The sequence below is a fragment of the Staurois parvus genome, unplaced genomic scaffold (assembly GCF_062004578.1).
Source record: "Staurois parvus isolate SC_StPar_1 unplaced genomic scaffold, SC_StPar_1.0 ptg001627l, whole genome shotgun sequence".
Lineage (NCBI taxonomy): Eukaryota > Metazoa > Chordata > Amphibia > Anura > Ranidae > Staurois > Staurois parvus.
The window spans coordinates 410,743-432,001 of NW_028319423.1; the positions used below are offsets into that span (position 1 = coordinate 410,743).

Below are 21,259 nucleotides of genomic sequence, written 5' to 3' on the forward strand. Positions count from 1 at the left end.
AATTTATTATTATTACATTATTATTTTTTAGGAGTATTTATTATATTATAATTTATAATTTCATGTTTCAAATTATATCATCCCCGGGATGTTTACTAGACTCTTGTTCGGACAGATTTCAGTGAGTTATTCCTAAGAATTACAGGCCTACAATAAAAAAAACAACATATTTCCATTGAAAACGATGTACCGCTTTGAGCACAGAAATACTGACATAATCAGACCGCTAGGGAGGTTAAAGCCATGTAAGGTAAGTATTACACTGCTGGAAGGGTAGATTTTGCCTAATTCTTGGAGTTCAGTTTTAAACTTTGTCATCTGTGAACTTAGCAAAGCTCTTTCCTTTCGCCTTTGGAGTTACAAATATCATTGGAATATTCTCCTCGGTGATATATTGGATCTGCGATGAGTAAGTTATTTTTATCGGATGCATTACGCCTTTCACCAGTTCAATATGCTGCTGGAGAGCGAGTAATGCCGTAAGCTTGAAGCCTCTTCAATTTTTTTTATGGCGGTGCCATGAAAATGTATTCGGTAATAGATGATCATGTTGGAGGGTGAAGGGGAAGGAGGAGGATTGACTGAGGTTTGACGGCTGCGGGGTTTAAATGGATCACCTGTAATATGGAGGCCATTTGACTTTTGTGATGATTTCATCGGCGTCTGGCGGCAGAGGATCTGGTTGTGAAAGCAGCTGTAACGCGGCGATGCATCCTGGTCAGAACATCGTATAACCGCACTTTTGTTCATTCAGAAACGTTTCAATAGTAGTCATTGGGGGGCATGATGTTGCTGATGTTTGATATTCCTTCACCATGATTGCAAAGCATGATTTCCAGGAAAATTGTCTAAAATATTCAAACTCCAATTCAGATCCAATACTAACTTTGGCAATGGGGAATAGTATAGGACTTATTAACCCGCACAGGCAGGAAAAAAATGGAGTTGCCTGTTAAGTGTCGTATGTGAGGTCCTGGTGAGGCTGATTGTTATAATAACCACTTCCAGTCCGGACACTTTCCCCCCCTTCCAGTCCGGACACTTCCCCCCCCCTTCCAGTCCGGACACTTTCACCGCCTTCCAGTCCGGACACTTTCACCGCCTTCCAGTCCGGACACTTTCACCGCCTTCCAGTCCGGACACTTTCACCGCCTTCCAGTCCGGACACTTTCACCGCCTTCCAGTCCGGACACTTTCACCCCCCTTCCAGTCCGGACGCTTTCCCCCCTTCCAGTCCGGACGCTTTCCCCCCCTTCCAGTCCGGACGCTTTCCCCCCCTTCCAGTCCGGACGCTTTCCCCCCCTTCCAGTCCGGACGCTTTCCCCCCCTTCCAGTCCGGACGCTTTCCCCCCCTTCCAGTCCGGACGCTTTCCCCCCCTTCCAGTCCGGACGCTTTCCCCCCCTTCCAGTCCGGACGCTTTCCCCCCCTTCCAGTCCGGACGCTTTCCCCCCCTTCCAGTCCGGACGCTTTCCCCCCTTCCAGTCCGGACGCTTTCCCCCCCTTCCAGTCCGGACGCTTTCCCCCCCTTCCAGTCCGGACGCTTTCCCCCCCTTCCAGTCCGGACGCTTTCCCCCCCTTCCAGTCCGGACGCTTTCCCCCCCTTCCAGTCCGGATGCTCCCCCCCCCTTCCAGTCCGGACGCTTTCCCCCCCTTCCAGTCCGGACGCTTTCCCCCCCTTCCAGTCCGGACGCTTTCCCCCCCTTCCAGTCCGGACGCTTTCACCACCTTCCCGTCCGGACACTTTCACCCCCTTCCTGCCCAGGCCAATTTTCAGCTTTCAGCGCTATCAGACTTTGAATGATAATTGCGGTCATGCAACACCGTACCCATATGAATTGTTTAGCATTTTCTTGAGACAGAGAAAGCTTTATTTTGGTGGTATTTTTCACCACTGGGATTTTTTTTTTTTTTTTTGCTATGTAAATGAAAAAGTCAAAAAATTTTGAAAAGTGTTTTTCTTATAATATTTTGCAAATAAATAGTATTTCATCATAAATCTTGGCCAAAATGTATTCCGTTATCCTTTTAGTAAAAAAAAAAAAAATAACCCAAATTACTTTATAACTTAAATTTATAATTTTTAAAAAATTTTTTTTACATTTTTATTTTATTTTTTATATTATTATTTGTTTTGGGTTTTTTTTTACACTGATTGCTTTTACACCTATAAAGGCTGTAAAAGCAATCATTTCTCCTTCTCTCTGGCTGCATTCTTGCACCCATTGAGAAATACTGTGTGAGCTGTGATTGGTCACAGCTTGTCACATGGTACAAGGCTGTTGTGAATAGCCCTGTACCATGTGACCTCTGTGATCATTCACAGCTTTCACTAGTAGTAAGCAATGATGTCAGAAGTGACATCTTGCTTACTACACTGCATGTGATCACTGATTGGCCAATCAGTGATCACATGATCGGACCTCACACACAGCGGGCACCGGATCGCGGTGATGCGCGCTTCCAGGGAGTGTGCACAAGCAGGGTGCGGAGAAGCAGTTTATAAATGGCCACCCGATCCTGCACTGCCACTGTCTGGCCATTTATATACATGGGCCAGACGGGAAGTGGTTAAAGCCCAAATTTTCATTGAATTTTTGATAGAGCTGAGAGGGGTTAGAACTTGTCAGGTTGTCGTAAACCAGCGATGGACAATGTCAAATGTATAGAGGGCGTCAAATGCAGCCCCCGACACTGCAAGAGCGCCAAACAATAGCCGTGCACGTTCATGCCCTGAGGCTGTAATGTACCTCAACACCTGAAAATGTCAACCCAGCTGCATTTTTTGCAGTGTATCTCAATGCATACTGAAGGATGTGTGAGTAAAATAAGGCCCATCTTTGGTGTATGTGGCCGCAATCAAAGCCCCCTAGATACCATAAAAATTAAACTCCAGCATTGGTGTCAGAGATCAGAATAAAACCCCCCAGCATTGGTGTCAGAGACCAGAATAATAACCCCCAGCATTGGTGTCAGAGACCAGAATAATAACCCCCAGCTTTGGTGTCAGAGACCAGAATAATAACCCCCAGCTTTGGTGTCAGAGACAGGAATAATAACCCCCAGAATTGGTGTCAGAGACCAGAATAATAACACCCAGCATTGGTGTCAGAGACCGGAATATTAAACACCAGCTTTTGTGTCAGAGCCCAGAATATTAACCCCCAGCATTAGTGTCAGAGGCCAAAATAATAGCCCCAGCATTGGTGTCAGAGGCCGAAATAATAGCCCCAGCATTGGTGTCAGAGACCAGAATAATAAACCCCAGCTTTGGTGTCAGAGACCAGAATAGTAACTCCCAGTATTGGTGTCAGATACCAGAATAATAACCACCAGCCCTGGGGCCAGAGACCATTATTATTATTATTATTACTACGAGTTTATATAGCGCCAAAGGGTTTGCTCAGCGCTGTACAATAGGGGGGACAATACATGGCACAGTACAACAACAACAAACAATGTACGAGGGGTAAGAGGGCCCTACTCTTACGAGCTTACAATCTAGGAGGGAGGGGGTAAAAGGTACAGTAGGAAGTGGCTGAGGGGGATGAAGTGGTGGGAGGAATGAGGGAGGATGGCCGTTAGGTGAGGGTGGGGTAGGCTTCCCTGAAGAGATGGGTTTTGAGGGAGCGCCTGAATGTGAATAGGGAAGGCGACAGTCTGATGGATTGGGGCAGTGAGTTCCAGAGGATGGGGGAGGACCTGGAGAAGTCCTGCAGTCGTGCATGGGAGGAGGAGACCAGGGAGCAGGATAGAAGGAGGTCCTGTGAGGAGCGAAGGGTACGGGTAGGGTGGTACTTGGTGATAAGGTTGGTGAGGTAGTCAGGGGCAGTGTTGTGAACAGCTTTGTAGGTCAGGGTTAGGAGTTTAAATTTGATGCGTTGGGCAATCGGGAGCCAGTGGAGGGAGAGGCAGAGGGGGGTGGCAGAGGTGGAGCGGGTGGTGAGGTGGATGAGTCTGGCAGCTGAGTTCAGGATGGTCTGGAGCGGGGAGAGCCTGCACTTGGGTAGGCCAGTGAGGAGGGAGTTGCAGTAGTCAAGGCGTGAGATGATGAGGGAGTGTACTAGAAGTTTGGTGGTGTCTGGGGTGAGGAAGGAGCGTATCTTGGCAATGTTGCGAAGATGGAGCCTGCATGTGTTTGTGAGTGATTTGACATGCGGTTGGAGGGAGAGGTTCGCGTCAAGAATGACGCCAAGGACTTTGGCTTACGGGGCGGAAGTGATAGTGGAGTTGTTGGTGATGATGGATAGGATGGGGGGGGGGGTGTTGGCAGGGGGAAAGACGAGAAGCTCGGTTTTGGAGAGGTTGAGCTTGAGGAAGTGTAGCGACATCCAGTCTGAGATGTCATTTAGGAGGTGAGTGATGCGGGCGGAGATAGTGGGGGTGAGGTGAGGGGTGGAGAGGTAGATTTGGGTGTCGTCAGCATAGAGGTGATAGTTGAAGCCGTGAGATTGTATGAGTTTGCCCAGGGAGGAGGTGTAGATGGAGAAGAGAAGGGGTCCAAGGACAGAGCCTTGGGGGACCCCAACAGAGAGGGGGAGGGAGGGGGAGGTGGCACCATTGTAGGTGACACTGAATAATAACCCCAGCATTGGTGTCTGATACTAGGAAAACAACCCCCAGAATTGGTGTCATATACTAGAATAATAACCCCCAGCATTGGTGTCATATACTAGAATAATAACCCCCAGCATTGGTGTCAGAGATCAGAATAGTAACCCCCAGCATTGGTGTCAGATACTAGAATAATAACCCTCAGCATTGGTGGCAGAGGTAAAAATAATAACCCCAGCAATGGTGTTAGAAACCAGAACAATAACCACCAGTCCTGGGGTCAGAGACCAGAATAATAAACCCCAACATTGGTGTCTGATACTAGAATAACAACCCCCAGAATTGGTGTCATATATTAGAATAATAACCCCCAGCATTGGTGTCAGAGATCAGAATAATAACCCCCAGCATTGGTGTCATATACTAGAATAATAACCCCCAGCATTGGTGTCAGAGACTGAAATACTAACCCCCAGCATTGGTGTCAGAGACTTGGCATCAGAGGTGATAAAATAGTTGCTCAGGTGTGAACCAGGGCTTAGATTGAATAGTCCACATACAAATGTATTCCAATGTATAGTCGAGATAAGATGTGAAGCCAACGCATATTGGGACTCTAATCTTGCCAATTCATCAGGGCTTTATAATAGATCATTGTATATATGTCATAGCACAAGTAAAATTTAATAAAGTAAATGAATGCCTTAACAAAAAAAAAATCTTTAAATAAGTTCAATTTTGGCTGGAAATGTACCATATGATGCCAGGAATTGATTATTACATGGTCTCGAGCAAGGATCCAAGCAACAAGCGAGGACTCAATGAGTCCTCGCTTGTTGCTTGGATTCTTGCTCGAGACCATGCGTTTCAATCTTGACCACAGATTTTTGATGGGATTCAAGTCAGGGCTATTTCCGGGCCAGGGAAACAGAGGAATTTTCTTGTCATTGAACCATTGAAGGCATTTACGATGTGTATGGCATGGAGCTCCATCCTGTTGAAAAAAAAATTCTGTGCCTTTTGTCCGATAAGTCGCTTATTGATGGGATCAACTTTGGTTCCAGGAACTCTTTGATGTATCGCTCTGCATTAATAATGCCATCAATAACCTGCATTCATCCAACACCATACCAAGACATGCAGCTCCATATCATGACGCTTTGAGGGTGTTTCATTGTTGCTGTCATGCACTCAGGAAGGCATTCTTTGCCTGACCTTCTTCGCACGTATCGAACACCATCGCTTCCGAAAATAGAAATTTGTGTTTCTTCACTCCAAATAATTTTTTTCCAATCTTCCGTTATCCAATTTTGATGTTCCTTGGCCCATTCGACTTTTTTCTTTCTTTGATAGTTCAAAAACAAGGGAGTAAGTAAAGATATCAACCAAAACTGACAAAATCAGAAGGTGTATCCACAATTTTGGCCACGAGTGTATGCTTCAACTACCGCCTCTATGCCGATGACACTCAAATCTACCTCTCCACCCCTCGCCTCACCCCTTCAGTCTCCGCCCAAATCACTAGCCTTCTGAACAACATATCAGACTGGATGTCACTCCACTTCCTCAAACTAAACCTTGCTAAAACCGAGCTCCTAGGCTTCCCCCCAGCCTGCGCCCCCCCCCCCCCCCGACCTCTCTATCACGACCAACAACGCCACCATCAGCCCCATCCCGCAAGCCAAAGTCCTAGGTGTCATTCTAGAATCCAGTCTGTCTTTCTAGCCCCAGATCCAATCGTTGACAAATTCATGCAGACTCCACCTCCGCAACATCGCCAAAATACGTCCATTCCTAACTCCTGAAACCACAAAGCAACTCATTCACTCCCTTATTATATCACGACTCGACTATTGCAACTCCCTCCTCACTGGCCTACCTCACCACAGGCTATCCCCGCTTCAGTCTATCCTGAATTCTGCGGCCAGACTCATCCACCTCACCAACTACTCCATATCCGCCACCCCCCTCTGCCAATCCCTCCACTGGCTTCTGAATTCCCCACGCATAAAATTCAAAATACTAACATTGACGTACAAAGCTATCCATAACACTGCCCCAAACTACATCACCAACCTGATATCCATCTAACACCCAAAACGCACTCTCCGCTCCTCACAAGACCTTCTACTCTCCAGTTCTCTGGTCTCCTCCTCCCATGCCCGTCTCCAGGACTTTTCCAGGGCCTCCCCCATCCTCTGGAACTCACTACCCCAATCCGTCAGACTGTCACCTTCCCTCCTCGCCTTTAGGCGCACCCTGAAAACCCATCTCTTCAGAGAAGCCTACCCTGCCCTCACCTAATTGCTGATCTCCTCCGCTCTTCCCACCACTCCATCCCCCAGAACTATTTCCTCCTGTACCACTCTCCCCTCCCTCCTAGATTGTAAGCTCCAAGGAGCAGGGCCCTCGAACCCCTCGTGCATTGTATTGTTACTGTATTGTCTCGTGTACTGTCTCCCACTATAATGTACAGCGCTGAGCAAAACTTTTGGCGCTATATAAATCCTGTATAATATTAATAATAATATGCTTCCATGGGCACCCAAGGTTGCTATGCAGGGAGCCAAATAATTGGGCGGTCCTTCCCGCCCCATTGGCGTAAAGACCCTCTCACCCCATGGGCGTAGAGACCCACTTAACGGGATGCCAGGGCTGGGAAGGAAGGAGTTAAATAACCTTCATAGAAATAGTAGCAATCCAGCATCTGTGCGATGTTTGTGGATTTGAACAATTTAACGAGAAAATGATTGTAGGTAATACAGTAGTCATCCGTCTTCGTGAACCGACACTTAGTAACGTTCTGTGGCAAATGTTGCATTGCCGCCAAGATGCAGGAGTCGGAATTGAATCCCACAAACTCGTTATCTCAGTCATGTCTGCCAAGTGTTTGTTGTTTATTTGTGTTTTCAAAACTGTTTTTTTGTGCTGAAAATGGGAGAACAATCGCCGTGTTGGACAGAATGTACTTTCTGCTCGGCAGGGAAATTGCAGCAATTTTGTGACCGGAATAAATTTGCTTTCCTCCAGTTATTGGTTGTAATTTGCTGAAATTATCTGTCACATTGGTCAGAATTGCTTTTTGCCAAAAGTGGCTGTTTTCAGGGTAACTTGTTTCCACACGCAGTCGGCCTGATTTGAATGTGCGCCTTCAAAGTCGACCTGTCATTTACTTTACAACTTTGCATGAATACATTCCTGGCGTGTCACAATGTATGTTGTACAGTAACAGGATCAACTTTATCAGAAAAAGCCATCTTTCAGGCCCAGTCAGTGTCTTTGCCTAGGCTGAGATGATGTCATCAGTCTGCTGCAGGCAGGAGGGAGCATTTCCTCAGTCTCCACCCTCCCCCAGTGTAGCAAGTCACAAAGTGAGAGGATACACCAGGGGCTGATCTTTGTCAGATGATGCTGAACACAGCCAATAACTGCACAGGCACCAGGATGTACATGACTGTCATCTCTAAACCGGTATCTTAGTCCAGGAAGTAGATGGTGACTCTGGATGATGCCTGAACAAAGATGGCATTCTCCTACTGGTGAGAAAAGCACATGAAGGCATGGTCAGGGGAGCACTGCAAGCTCTGTAAGGCCTCTTTCATACGAGCGGACAAATGGGGTCCACCTGTCCGTTTTTCAGGCGGACCTGGTCAGTCCATCCATAGACTTCTATGGACCAGTGGGTGTCAGCAGATTATTGTCCAGCATCTGATATAATACAAACTGAAGCTGAATCCACTTTAGGGATGTTCTCCTTTCATGCAGAACACCCTAGGTAATGCCCATCCTTGCTCTGGTCCTAGGCATAGTGTACGTGGACCTTGTTCTGGTTTTAGTCATGGGGTATGTGGACCTTGTTCTAGTCCTATACATAGTGTACGTGGACCTAGTTCTGTCCTAGGCATAGTGTAAGAGGACCTTGTTCTGGTCCTAGGCATAGTGTAAGTGGACCTTGTTCTGGTCCTAGGCATAGTGTAGGAGGACCTTGTTCTGATCCTAGGCATATAGGGGGACCTTGTTCTGGTTTTAGGCATAGGGTATGTGGACCTTGTTCTAGTCCTATACGTAGTGTACGTGGACCTTGTTCTGTCCTAGGCATAGTGTACGTGGGCCTTGTTCTGTCCTAGGCGTAGTGTACGTGGACCTTGTTCTGTCCTAGGCGTAGTGTAGGAGGACCTTGCTCTGGACCTAGGCATAGTGTAGGGGGACCTTGTTCTGGACCTAGGCATAGTGTAGGGGGACCATGTTCTGGACCTAGGCATAGTGTAGGGTGACCTTGCTCTGGACCTAGGCAATAGTGTATGTGGACCTTGTTCTGGTCCTAGGCCAGGGGTCTGCAACCTTTAAGACATAAAGAGCCACTTGGACCCGTTTCCGAAGGGAAAAAAAAGACTGGGAGCCGCAAAACCATTGCAACATTTATAACAAATCCGACACTGCATATATTGCAAAAAGCACTCTGGTCATGAAGGGGGTTTAAGGGCCCAGTAAGCAAAGGGTTAATCAGGGCCACAGTGTATCTTCATAATCACAATCATAGCCTTAGGTCAGTGGTGGGCAACCTTTTTTTTCAACTGAGCCAAATCTCGCCAAAACCACGATTGAAATTTATTTTGACAGCCACATTTTTAAAACTGAAAATACATCCCCCATATAGTAATACATCCCCCATAGTAATTCATCCCCCATATAGTAATTCATCCCCCATATAGTAATTCATCCCCCATATAGTAATTCATCCCCCATAGTAATTCATCCCCCACATAGTAATTCATCCCCCACATAGTAATTCATCCCCCATAGTAATTCATCCCCCATATAGTAATTCATCCCCCATATAGTAATTCATCCCCCATATAGTAATTCATCCCCCATAGTAATTCATCCCCCATATAGTAATTCATCCCCCATATAGTAATTCATCCCCCACATAGTAATTCATCCCCCACATAGTAATTCATCCCCCACACAGTAATTCATCCCCCACACAGTAATTCATCCCCCATATTGTCTCAATTCACTTACCTTTGCTCCGCGCGTTCCTCTCGCTGTGTTCCCGCTCCGTTCTGGTCTTCAGGGCGGACTGAGAGAGGAGTTCGTCACTCTGCCCCGCCTACATCCTGGCTGCCCCACCTACATCCTGACAGCCAATGTTCCACGCTCCGCGGGCCGGATTTTTGAGGAGGGAGGGGAGCGGGCGCCCGGCACACAGAAGAGCCGCATGTGGCTCGCGATCTGCGGCTTGCCGACCACCTGGTGGGCAGTGTGCTCCGGAGCTGCAGCAAAGATGAAAAAGAGCCGCATGCGGCTCTGGAGCCGCGGGTTGCCGACACCCGTCCTAGGCAATAGTGTATGTGGACCTTGTTCTGGTCCTAGGCAATAGTGTATGTGGACCTTGTTCTGGTCCTAGGCATAGTGTATGTTGACCTTGTTCTGTTCTAGGCATAGGGTACTTGGACCTTGTTCTGGTCCTAGGCATAGGGCACGTGGACCTTGTTCTGGTCCTAGGCATAGGGTATGTGGATCTTGATCTGGTTTTAGCATAGGGTATGTGGACCTTGTTCTGGTACTAGGCATAGGGTACATGGACCTTGTTCCGGTCCTATGCATAGCATACATGGACCTTGTTCTGTCCTAGACATATTGTAGGTGGACCTTGTTCTAATCCTAAGCATAGTGTAGGTGGACCTCGTTTTGGTCCTAGGCATAGCGTACATAGACCTTGTTCTGGTTCTAGCTATAGGGTATGTGGACCTTGTTCTGGTCCTTGGCATAGTGTATGTGGACCTTGTTCTAGTCTTATACGAAGTATACATGGACATTGTTCTGGTCCTAGGCATAGTGTAGGTGGACCTTGTTCCGCTCCAAGGCATAATGTGGGTGGACCTTGTTCTGATCCTAGCCATAGTGTAGGTGGGCCTTGTTCTGGTCCTAGACATATTGTTTTTGGACCTTTGTTCTGGTCCTAGGTATAATGTCTACGGTTTCTGGTTTTAAGCTGCTAACTCTCTAATCGTGACACAAGGATTGCTCAGCAGATGATAAACTCTGGAGTAGGCAGATATTGAGGAGTGCCTGGCACAAAAGCTTCTATCGCTTATTTTTGAAAAGGTTATTGGTTAAGAGCGCCAAATGCAACCAAAGCATTTCGGTGGAAGGCATCTCCCTTCTTAAGGGTTTCACTACACTTAAGGGATGACTGTCTTTATCATGCCCCAACGTAGGTCTTCTGTTCCATCTCCTGGTGATTCTAATAACATCCACTGCTCCTACCCTGAAGAAGGTGGGGGGGGCTTTCCCTTAAAACACTTAAGCTCTTCTTCAGGGCTTGAGTAGTGGATGTTATTAGAATCATATTATACATGGAGATCATACCCCCCCCCCCCTTATGTATTATACATGGAGATCATACCCCCCCCTTATGTATTATACAGGGAGAGCATATCCCCCCCTTATGTATTATACATGGAGATCATATCCCCCCCTTATGTATTATACATGGAGATCATATCCCCCCTTATGTATTATACATGGAGATCATATCCCCCCCTTATGTATTATACATGGAGATCATATCCCCCCCTTATGTATTATACATGGAGATCATATCCCCCCTTATGTATTATACATGGAGATCATATCCCCCCCTTATGTATTATACATGGAGATCATATCCCCCCTTATGTATTATACATGGAGATCATATCCCACCCCTTATGTATTATACATGGAGATAATATCCCCCCCCTTATGTATTATACATGGAGATCATATCCCCCCTTATGTATTATACATGGAGATCATATCCCCCCTTATGTATTATACATGGAGATCATATCCCCCCTTATGTATTATACATGGAGATCATATCCCCCCTTATGTATTATACATGGAGATCATATCCCCCCTTATGTATTATACATGGAGATCATATCCCCCCTTATGTATTATACATGGTGATCATATCCCCCCTTATGTATTATACATGGAGATCATATCCCCCCCTTATGTATTATACATGGAGATCATATCCCCCCTTATGTATTATACATGGAGATCATATCCCCCCTTATGTATTATACATGGAGATCATATCCCCCTTATGTATTATACATGGTGATCATATCCCCCCTTATGTATTATACATGGAGATCATATCCCCCCTTATGTATTATACATGGAGATCATATCCCCCCTTATGTATTATACATGGAGATCATATCCCCCCTTATGTATTATACATGGTGATCATATCCCCCCTTATGTATTATACATGGAGATCATATCCCCCCTTATGTATTATACATGGAGATCATATCCCCCCTTATGTATTATACATGGAGATCATATCCCCCCTTATGTATTATACATGGAGATCATATCCCCCCTTATGTATTATACATGTTCTTTTTGTGAATTGATGGCCAAAACTGAACTGCATATTCCAGATGAGGTCTAACTAATGATACAGTTTGCTGGTTACAGTTTAAGTAGGCTCCACTTTAACAGCATTACAAAGCGATACATTTTTACTGTTTGTGTTACATGAAATTAATTTGTGATTCTCCAACCTTCTCCTTTGAGTCCAGTGAATGAACACTTGAAGTCTATTTACAGGATCTCTATAATGGATACCGTAATACTCACAGACAGTTTTCGTATTCGGATCCCGGGGCTTCCCCGACTTCCTTCATCTCTTCGCCCAGACACTTCCATTCCTCGGAGCATGCCGCAGACATCAGGAGGAGGCACCCCGACCTCTCCGGAGCTTCTTCCAGGATGGGCTGCGGCCTCTCTGGCTCCTCCACCTGGGGCGCCGCCATGCGCAAATTCCAGGACAACCGTGAGAAAACCTACAGCGGAGACCTGATAGAGAAACACTCCCATCACTTCACCAGCAAGCAGCGGCCCTTTACACCGCGGACTCTAAAGACACCGGCTAAGTCCGCACTGGCGCAGAGCCGCTTTTATACCCCACCCAGGAGGAAGAGGAAGGAGGTGAACGAGGCTGAGGTCCAGACTGATCTAAGCAGGTGAGGCCCGTCACATACTAAGAGGCAAGGACTGTCTTTTCTTCTTTATAATAAGCACGCTTTGTGTAGGAGGCACTAGTTCTCCTTTTGTTTAGTGTCCAAGATTGTAGACAAGGTGTAGGTGTTGATTGCTCCCATGTGATGAAGGTACCCCCTAAACAGAGGAGGGGGTCTTGAGAAACATCCAAGACCTACCAAGATTACCAGTGATGAGTCCATCACCGGTGATGATAGAGTCCATAAAGGTATTTCATTTGCTGATCAACAATTTTAAAAAAAAAATGTTTTGGGGGTGTACTCCCCCTTCATCAGGTCATCTTAGGTATAAAGGGACTTCAGCAATGCCTGGACTCAAAGGAAATATTTTTTTAGATCTCACGTAAGGTAATGTTTTCAGTGGGTAATGCATATGAAACTCTCATGTGAGATCCACAAAAGTATTCCCAAACCGCTTTGAGTTCAGGCTTTTCTAAAGCCACATTGTACCCAAACCCTGAGGAAGCAGGAGCGAACCCCCGAAATGTGTTGGATCTTTCTTGTTTTTCTAAATGGGAGGCCGGCCTTTTTAGGATGGCTAGAAGTGCATCAGCGCATGTCACGAATGTCCTTAAAACCCTTACCCTGACTGGCCTCAGGTGATACACAGACATGAAACAAATCCTCCTACATAAGTTGTACCTGTTTATCTGCAGTCTTCTCTTCTCTACAGCCATTCAAAGTCCTGCATTTATAAAACAAGGGGATGGATAGTTTAAATTACACACTGCAGAGCTCAGTGAGGAGACTTCTGAGAGCTGATTGGAGGGAAGAGACACCCCCCCACTCCACACAGCTTGCAGGAACAGAGCTTAGGCTGTCAATCTGCTGGTGGCCCCTCCCCTGTTACCATTTTTCTCATGGTGTCAAGAAAACGTTTCAGAAGTGACTGCTGATAGCAGAGGAAGGAGGCAGCAGACAGAAATGACACTTAGTGCTCTGGATTGAGACAAGTACACACTATAGAGGGATATGCTTTTTTCATATTTTATGTCTCAGGTTTGCAACCAGCTTGAACACTGGTACCACTCAGTATAGTGGTCAGCCCCATCCAGTCATCAATAGACTGAGGTTTGCAACCACTTTATTAAATGTCCTATATTGTGATCTGGGTATTCACAGTATAGTAAATAGTCTAACTGGTGTGCATTTTACAGTTTTAGGGGCCGACATGGAGCAGCGAACAGAGACCCTCCACTAGATGGAGAACAGGTAACATTCATTATTATTATTATACAGGATTTATGGCGCCAACAGTTTTCTCAGCGCTTTACAATATAAAGGGAGACAATACAGCAACAATACAGTTCAATACAAGAGGGATAGGAGCAGGGGCAGACTGACAACTCATGGGGCCCCCGGGCAATAGGGGATCATGGGGCCCCTGTGTCCTTGTCCAAACTCAAAAAAGCCTTTGAAAGGTACCAGGGACATCTCATGGGGCCCCTTACTGACCCTGGGCCCTCGGGCAGTGCCCGAGTTTCCAAATGGTCAGTCCGCCCCTGGATAGGAGAGCCCTGATCCTGGGAGCTTACAATCTAAGAATCTTACAATCATTCATTGAAACTTAGTATGACCGTCCATGTGAATTTAAGTTGTTGCTAAATAAAACCAGTTTGTGAATATCTATGAATATCAAACAATCCAGAAAACCATATGGTGCTATGATGGGCTTCACCATCTTGTGACCATAATGTGGTATTTTCCAGATTCACAAATTCGATCTGCAGAGACTATAGCTGTGGAGCATTCAGTTTTTTCCCCCCATTCACACAGAATTAAGTTACATGGGGGGATATGATCTCCATGTGTAATACATAAGGGGGGGATATGATCTCCATGTGTAATACATAAGGGGGGGATATGATCTCCATGTGTAATACATAAGGGGGGATATGATCTCCATGTATAATACATAAGGGGGCTATGATCTCCATGTATAATACATAAGGGGGGATATGATCTCCATGTATAATACATAAGGGGGGATATGATCTCCATGTGTAATACATAAGGGGGGGATATGATCTCCATGTATAATACATAAGGGGGGGATATGATCTCCATGTATAATACATAAGGGAGGATATGATCTCCATGTGTAATACATAAGGGGGGGATATGATCTCCATGTATAATACATAAGGGGGGGATATGATCTCCATGTATAATACATAAGGGGGCCATGTATAATACATAAGGGGGGGTATGATCTCCATGTATAATACATAAGGGGGGATATGATATCCATGTATAATACATAAGGGGGGATATGATCTCCATGTATAATACATAAGGGGGATATGATCTCCATGTATAATACATAAGGGGGGATATGATCTCCATGTATAATACATAAGGGGGGATATGATCTCCATGTCTAATACATAAGGGGGGGATATGATCTCCATGTATAATACATAAGGGGGGATATGATCTCCATGTATATTACATAAGGGGGGATATGATCTCCATGTCTAATACATAAGGGGGGATATGATCTCCATGTATAATACATAAGTGGGGGGATATGATCTCCATGTATAATACATAAGGGGGGGATATGATCACCATGTATAATACATAAGGGGGGGGGGGGATATGATCTCCATGTATAATACATAAGGGGGGATATGATCTCCATATATAAATACATCAGTGGTTCATATAGTGAACTCGGTGTAGAGTTATTCCCCCTGAGGTCATCACAGAGGACAAGGGGGCACTCTTTATGTCTGGAGGAAAAGAAATTTGATCTCCAAACACGGAAAGGTTTCTTGACAGTAAGAGCTGTGAGAATGTGGAATAGACTCCCTCAAGAGTTGGTTGTGAGCCAGCTCAGTGGATTGCTGTAGGAAAGTTCTGGATTGTTTCTTGGATACACAGAATATAACTGGATATAACATTTATAGGTAAAGTTGATCCAGGGAATATCCGATTGCCTCTTGGGGGATCAGGAATAAATTTTTTCCCTACAAGAGCAAATTGGATCATGCTTTGCTGGGTTTTTTTGCCTTCCTCTGGATCAATGGTGGGTATAGGATTATAACTTTTTTTTTTTTAATGGTTGAACTGGATGGACTTTTGTCTTGTTTCAGCCAGACTAACTATGTAACTTGCAGACCAGCCTCATTCACTCAGATAGGTCATACTTGGCAGGTGCTTCACCCACCAACCATGACAGGGCGTAGGAGCAGCACTAGATGAGACATCAGCTTCTGCAGCTCTTGCTCCCTACTACAGCTCCAATCTTACAAGTAGTCCCTCTGCATTGCACTCTGTTTGATGCTCTGGCAGGTCAGGAAGCCAAGACCGAGATCTACCTGTCACCTAGCTGAGATCTACAGGTAGATCATGATCTGTTGGTTGCTGACCCCCTTTGTAGACCCTGCAGGACACATTCATGGGTTTTGTATCCGATAAATCTGTTCAGTAATGTCTTCCTCAGACAGACGAGGAGTACAGACGGGATGTACCAGGTTATTGCGCAGTAAAACGGCGAGTCTGGCTGATCCATGTCAGAGCCACAGACCGCGCCGAGGCCTTCCTGCAGACCGTCTGTACATTTTATTGGTTAATGGTTCATAAAGATCTCATCCGTCTTCTGTTCTCGCGTGTCAGCGCTTCTGAAGGGCAGCCGTATGACCCGCTGTGCCGTCTCTCACTCTCAGCCAGGCGGTGTTGTTCCTGCCACAGAAGTGTCCACTGTCCTAACAAAGTCCCAGAAACAGCCATTCCCATGTAGAAGAAAAATATATTTTAAAAATATTCTTCCCAAATATATGGACATATATTTGAAATGCTACAATTTTGGCCATATGCAATATATTTATATATATATAATATATATATATATATATATATATATATATTTATATATATATATAATATATATATATATATATATATATATTTATATATATATATATATTTATATATATATATATATATATATATACTGCATGTTGAAATGCGTTTTTATTGCAAAATATATGTAAATATTTTTAAAAATACATTTCAAATATACAGTCTGTCTTTAAAAATACAAATCTACATTTTTGGAATGCCTTTACAAATATATGTAAAAATTACTTTTTTATATGTTAAACAAAATCTGAAGAATATATTTAAATAATATGTATATTTTTAAAAATATATTTTTTAAAGTATATTCAGATTTTTTTGTAACAGATAGTCTTTTCAAATATATATGTTTACATATATTCGTAAACGCATTCCAAAAGTGTAGATTTGTATTTTTAACCCCTTCACACCAGCCACACACAAATGTGCGGCCTCTCGGCATCTGGGCCTACAAGCCGAGCGGCCGCACATTTGCGTTCAGGTAAGAAAAAACATATGTGCTGAGAGCGCGTGCCCTGCTGATACATAACGCACATACAGCTCTACATCTTGGAGAAGGTGGTAGGGGGCACATTTTGACATGTTTGCCTTGGGCTCTAGATGACCTGCAATACATTACATCACTCCCGAAGTTGTATTCTGTTGTATGAGACTTTTTGTACCTTTGGGAACTTCTTCATTTTCAATATTATTATTATACAGTATTTATAAAGCGCCAATAGTTCGCTCAGCGCTGTACATTACAAAGGGGGACAGAACATGTGACAGAACAATAACAATACAATGCAAAACATGAGGGGATCGAGGGCCCTGCTCCTTGGAGCTTACAATCTAGGAGGGAGGGGATGGTGGCACAGGAGGAGATAGCTGTGGGGGATGGAGTGGTAGGAAGAGTGGAGGAGGTTGGCAAGTTAGCAGGGGGTGGGGTAGGCTTCCCTGAAGAGATGGGTTTTCAGGGTGCGCCTAAAGGAGAGGAGAGTAGGTGATAATCTGATGGGTTGGGGCAGGGAGTTCCAGAGGATGGGTGACACCCTGGAGAAGTCCTGGAGGCGGGCATGGGAGGAGGAGACCAGGGAACTAGAGAGAAGGAGGTCTTGTGAGGAGCGGAGTGTGCGTGTTGGGCGGTACTTGGATATTAGGTCAGTGATGTAGTTCGGGGCAGTATGGTGGACGGCTTTGTACGTCAGTGTTAGGATTTTGAATTTGATCCGTTGCGCAATCGGAAGCCAGTGCAGGGATTGGCAGAGGGGGTTGGCGGAGATGGAGCGGTTGGAAAGGTGAATGAGTCTGGCAGCCGTATTCAGGATGGACTGAAGCGGGGATAGCCTGTGGCGAGGCCGGCCAGTGAGGAGGGAGTTGCAGTAGTCGAGTCGTGATATGATGAGGGAGTGGATGAGCTGTTTAGTGGTTTCTGGGGTTAGGAACGTGCGGATTTTGGCGATGTTGCGGAGGTGAAGTCTGCATGAGTTTGTTAAAGATTGGACTTGGGGCTGGAAGGATAGGTTGGAGTCCAGAATGACACCAAATACTCTGGCCTGCAGGGCGGGTTTGATATTGGTGTTGTTGGATGTGATGGAGAAGTCAATGGGGGGTGGGGTCTGGGCTGGGGGGGAAGACAAGAAACTCGGTTTTGGAGAGGTTCAGTTTAAGGAAGTGGAGCGACATCCAATCTGATATGTCGCTCAGTAGGTGTGTGATTCGGGCAGAGACCGAGGGGGTGAGGTGGGGGGTTGAGAGATAGATTTGTGTGTCGTCGGCATAGAGGTGGTAGTTGAAGCCGTGAGATATCAGACTAGCATGAAGAAACAAAACGGACAATCATTCGTCCAATATTCTCATCGTGTGTATGAGGCTTAACACTCAGGACTATGGGCCATGTCATGATAGCTAAGCTCTGCCCAAGGTCTCCTATGATATTGTTCCACTGCTGCCCTAACCCGCGAGATCCCTCATCACCAAACAAGATTCTACATTGATTGGACCATCAAGGGAGCAATGCACATTAGGAAAAGCTGTGAACGCTTTTCAGTGTCCCTCAACTTGGTCCATAGGCAGCATTGCAACTGGACCACAGGTCCTCGGAGGACGGCCAGATGCCTGTCTTAATCTGCCCTTCTATGGCCAGAATAATGGGGCTGCTGAATTTCTTTGTATGTTTTTAGGTTGAAGACCCAGAAGACTCCCTTCTAAGTGATGAGGAGGTGGACACCGACCAACACCGATTCTCTGCCTCCAGGTATTAGTCTTCATTGAACATCTGTGTTGGGTTGGTCTAGTTCCTGAATGTCCTGTGTGACCTGATGTTTCACCAATCAGATGCAGACTCTGAAGGCATGTCTGAATTTGATTGGTGAGAGTCTCTTAGACGTGTGGTAGTGTTGGACGGGTAATGGTTAAGTTTTGTTTCTGTTAGGCAATTTTTCCTTGATTAAAATGGGAGCATGCGGGGATGACGACGTGTGAGGTACCATCTTTAGGTCCCAAGCTGCTCAGCTCCTGATATTGGTGGAGGTGTTGGTCACCTCTCTTAGTAAGGCCCTTCAGCCCCGATTGCTCAGTTTGGCCAGGCGACCAACTCTTGAAAAGTCCTGGTTGTGCCAAACTTCTTCCATTTGAGAATTATGGAGGCCACCTTGAGTATCTTCAGTGTAGCAGAAATTTTTTTGTAGCCTTTCCCAGACCTGTGCCTTGCAGTAATTCTGTCTCTGAGCTCTGCACGCAGTTCTTATGACCTCATGGTTTTTGCTCTGATACAGTATGCTTTGTCAGCTCTGAGGCCTTTTATAGAGAGGGGGGGTGCACCTTTCCAAATCATGTCCAATCAATTCGATTGACCACAGGTGGACTCCAATAAAGGAGTACAAAAATCTCAGCAGCGATCAAGAGAAATGGAAGGCACCTGAGCTAAATTTCAAGTGTTGTTGCAAAGGGTCTGAATACTTATGCCAATGTTACATTTCAGTTTTTTCTTTTTAATAAATGTTATGACATTTCTGTTTTCACTTTGCCATTGTGGGGTACGGAGTGTAGATTAATTAGGAAAAAAAATGTGTTTAAACAACTGCAGTATCAGAGTGCAACATAACAACAATGAAAAAAAGGTAAGGGGGGCCGAATACTTTCTGATTTTATGTATGTGTGTGTGTATATATATATATATATATATATATACTGTATATCTATATACTATCCTGTTCTGTATAGTTTGACATTTTTTTTTTTTTTTTTTTTCCAATATTTTAATTGAAATTTTTCAAGTTACAAATAGCACAATAAACAAGTGTCGTGTTAGAAAATAAGTATTTTAACATTTTTTTTTATATATTCCCTATCTTCCCAGGATGTCTTTTAATGAATTTAAATCTCCATCCCCCACAATGCAGAGGATCCATTCCGAGTAAGTATTCAAGCAAAATATTTTCTAAACAAGCTCTTGTGTTTCGAAAGTGGATGTAAACCTTAACCAAATAACATTTATTTTTCTCATATCATAAGCCTTGCTTTCTGTTTCCTTTGCTGCATCTCAGCTCTGCTGACCTCCTGCAGCCTCTTTGCAGCCACTTTCTGTCTACACACCCTCAAGCGATAGCTGCATGACGTGTCTTAGAGCGGGTATACTGACGGTGACAACAGTGGTCCATATCTGTGTAATGTGTGCTTAAATGGTCACTTGTCTACATCGGAAGCCCCCAGGGGCGGACTGACCATTTGGAAACTCGGGCACTGCCGAGGGCCCGGGGTCAGTAGGGGGCCCTATGAGATGCCCCTGGTACCTTTTTTATAGGCTTTTTTGAGTTTGGGCAAGGACACAGGGGCCCCATGATCCCCTATTGCCCGGGGGCCCCATGAATTGTCAGTCCGCCCCTGTGACAGGGTGACAACGCAGGAGCACAATTGAGAGATGAGGACAGGTTGTTGTCACCCTTTAACAGGAAGTGCCTGCCTAAGGACTCTAATGGCAGGATCACAAGGGATTATTTTGATGAAAGTTGCAGATTTTAAAAATGACTGTGGAATATTCATTAACATGCTAAAGTTTTTAAGAGATTTTATTGATCGAGTTTATATTTAATTTACCTCCTTAGCGCCATCGGTACGCAAATATGCAGCCTCTCGGCGGCTGGACCGTGACACCAAAAGGCTGCATATTTGCGTACCCAATGTAACTATACATGTGCCTAGAGCAGGTGCCATGCGTGTTCCTGGAACATTTACTGATGTGTCAAGGAAAAGACCAGATCACTACATGTGATCAAAAGCTTTTCTGATCATGTGACCGCCGTGATAGCCAATCACGGCGGTCACATGACTCCTGGCATCACAAACCTTAAAGCGCCACCAAGGGGGTTAAATAAATATAGAGGCCTGTTTGTAAAGATCAGCAAACTAGGTTTTTCTTGCCTTTTTTTGTGCACATCAACCAATTTTTCCATTAAAATTTAAATGTCAATGTGAGATGAGCAAAAAAAGAAAAAAAAAAATGAAAGACAGATTTTCCACAAATTCATCACAAAAAAGGAAATGCCATAAATTGGGGGAATGGGAGAGGGAGGTTAATGAAGGGCTTCCTATCCTCTTTGTCAGTTCAGGGCTCCTGTGGAGTAAAAAAAGATTGAGGGTCTCCAAACTTTTTAAACTAAGGGCCAGTTGACTTTCCTAAGGCTTTAGGGGGGGCCACACTGTTTCCAGTGTGAGTAGAAAATGTCCCGGCATCAGTGGGAGTAAACACTGCTCCATTGGAGGAGGAATAGTGCCCCGTTGTTGGCTTTAGCAG

At 45.1% G+C, this 21,259-nt stretch overlaps 1 protein-coding gene across 1 annotated transcript in view; it reads left to right on the top strand.

The window, feature by feature from the left end:
- The window catches only part of SPATA7 (spermatogenesis associated 7), a 68,466-nt gene that overhangs the window by 36,699 nt on the left and 10,508 nt on the right, over positions 1-21,259 (top strand). The window contains exons 6-9 of the mRNA XM_089663111.1: positions 12,170-12,585; positions 13,779-13,833; positions 18,648-18,721; positions 19,826-19,882. Coding sequence (XP_089519237.1) covers positions 12,170-12,585; positions 13,779-13,833; positions 18,648-18,721; positions 19,826-19,882 — 602 coding nt within the window. The remainder of the gene's footprint in view (positions 1-12,169; positions 12,586-13,778; positions 13,834-18,647; positions 18,722-19,825; positions 19,883-21,259) is intronic.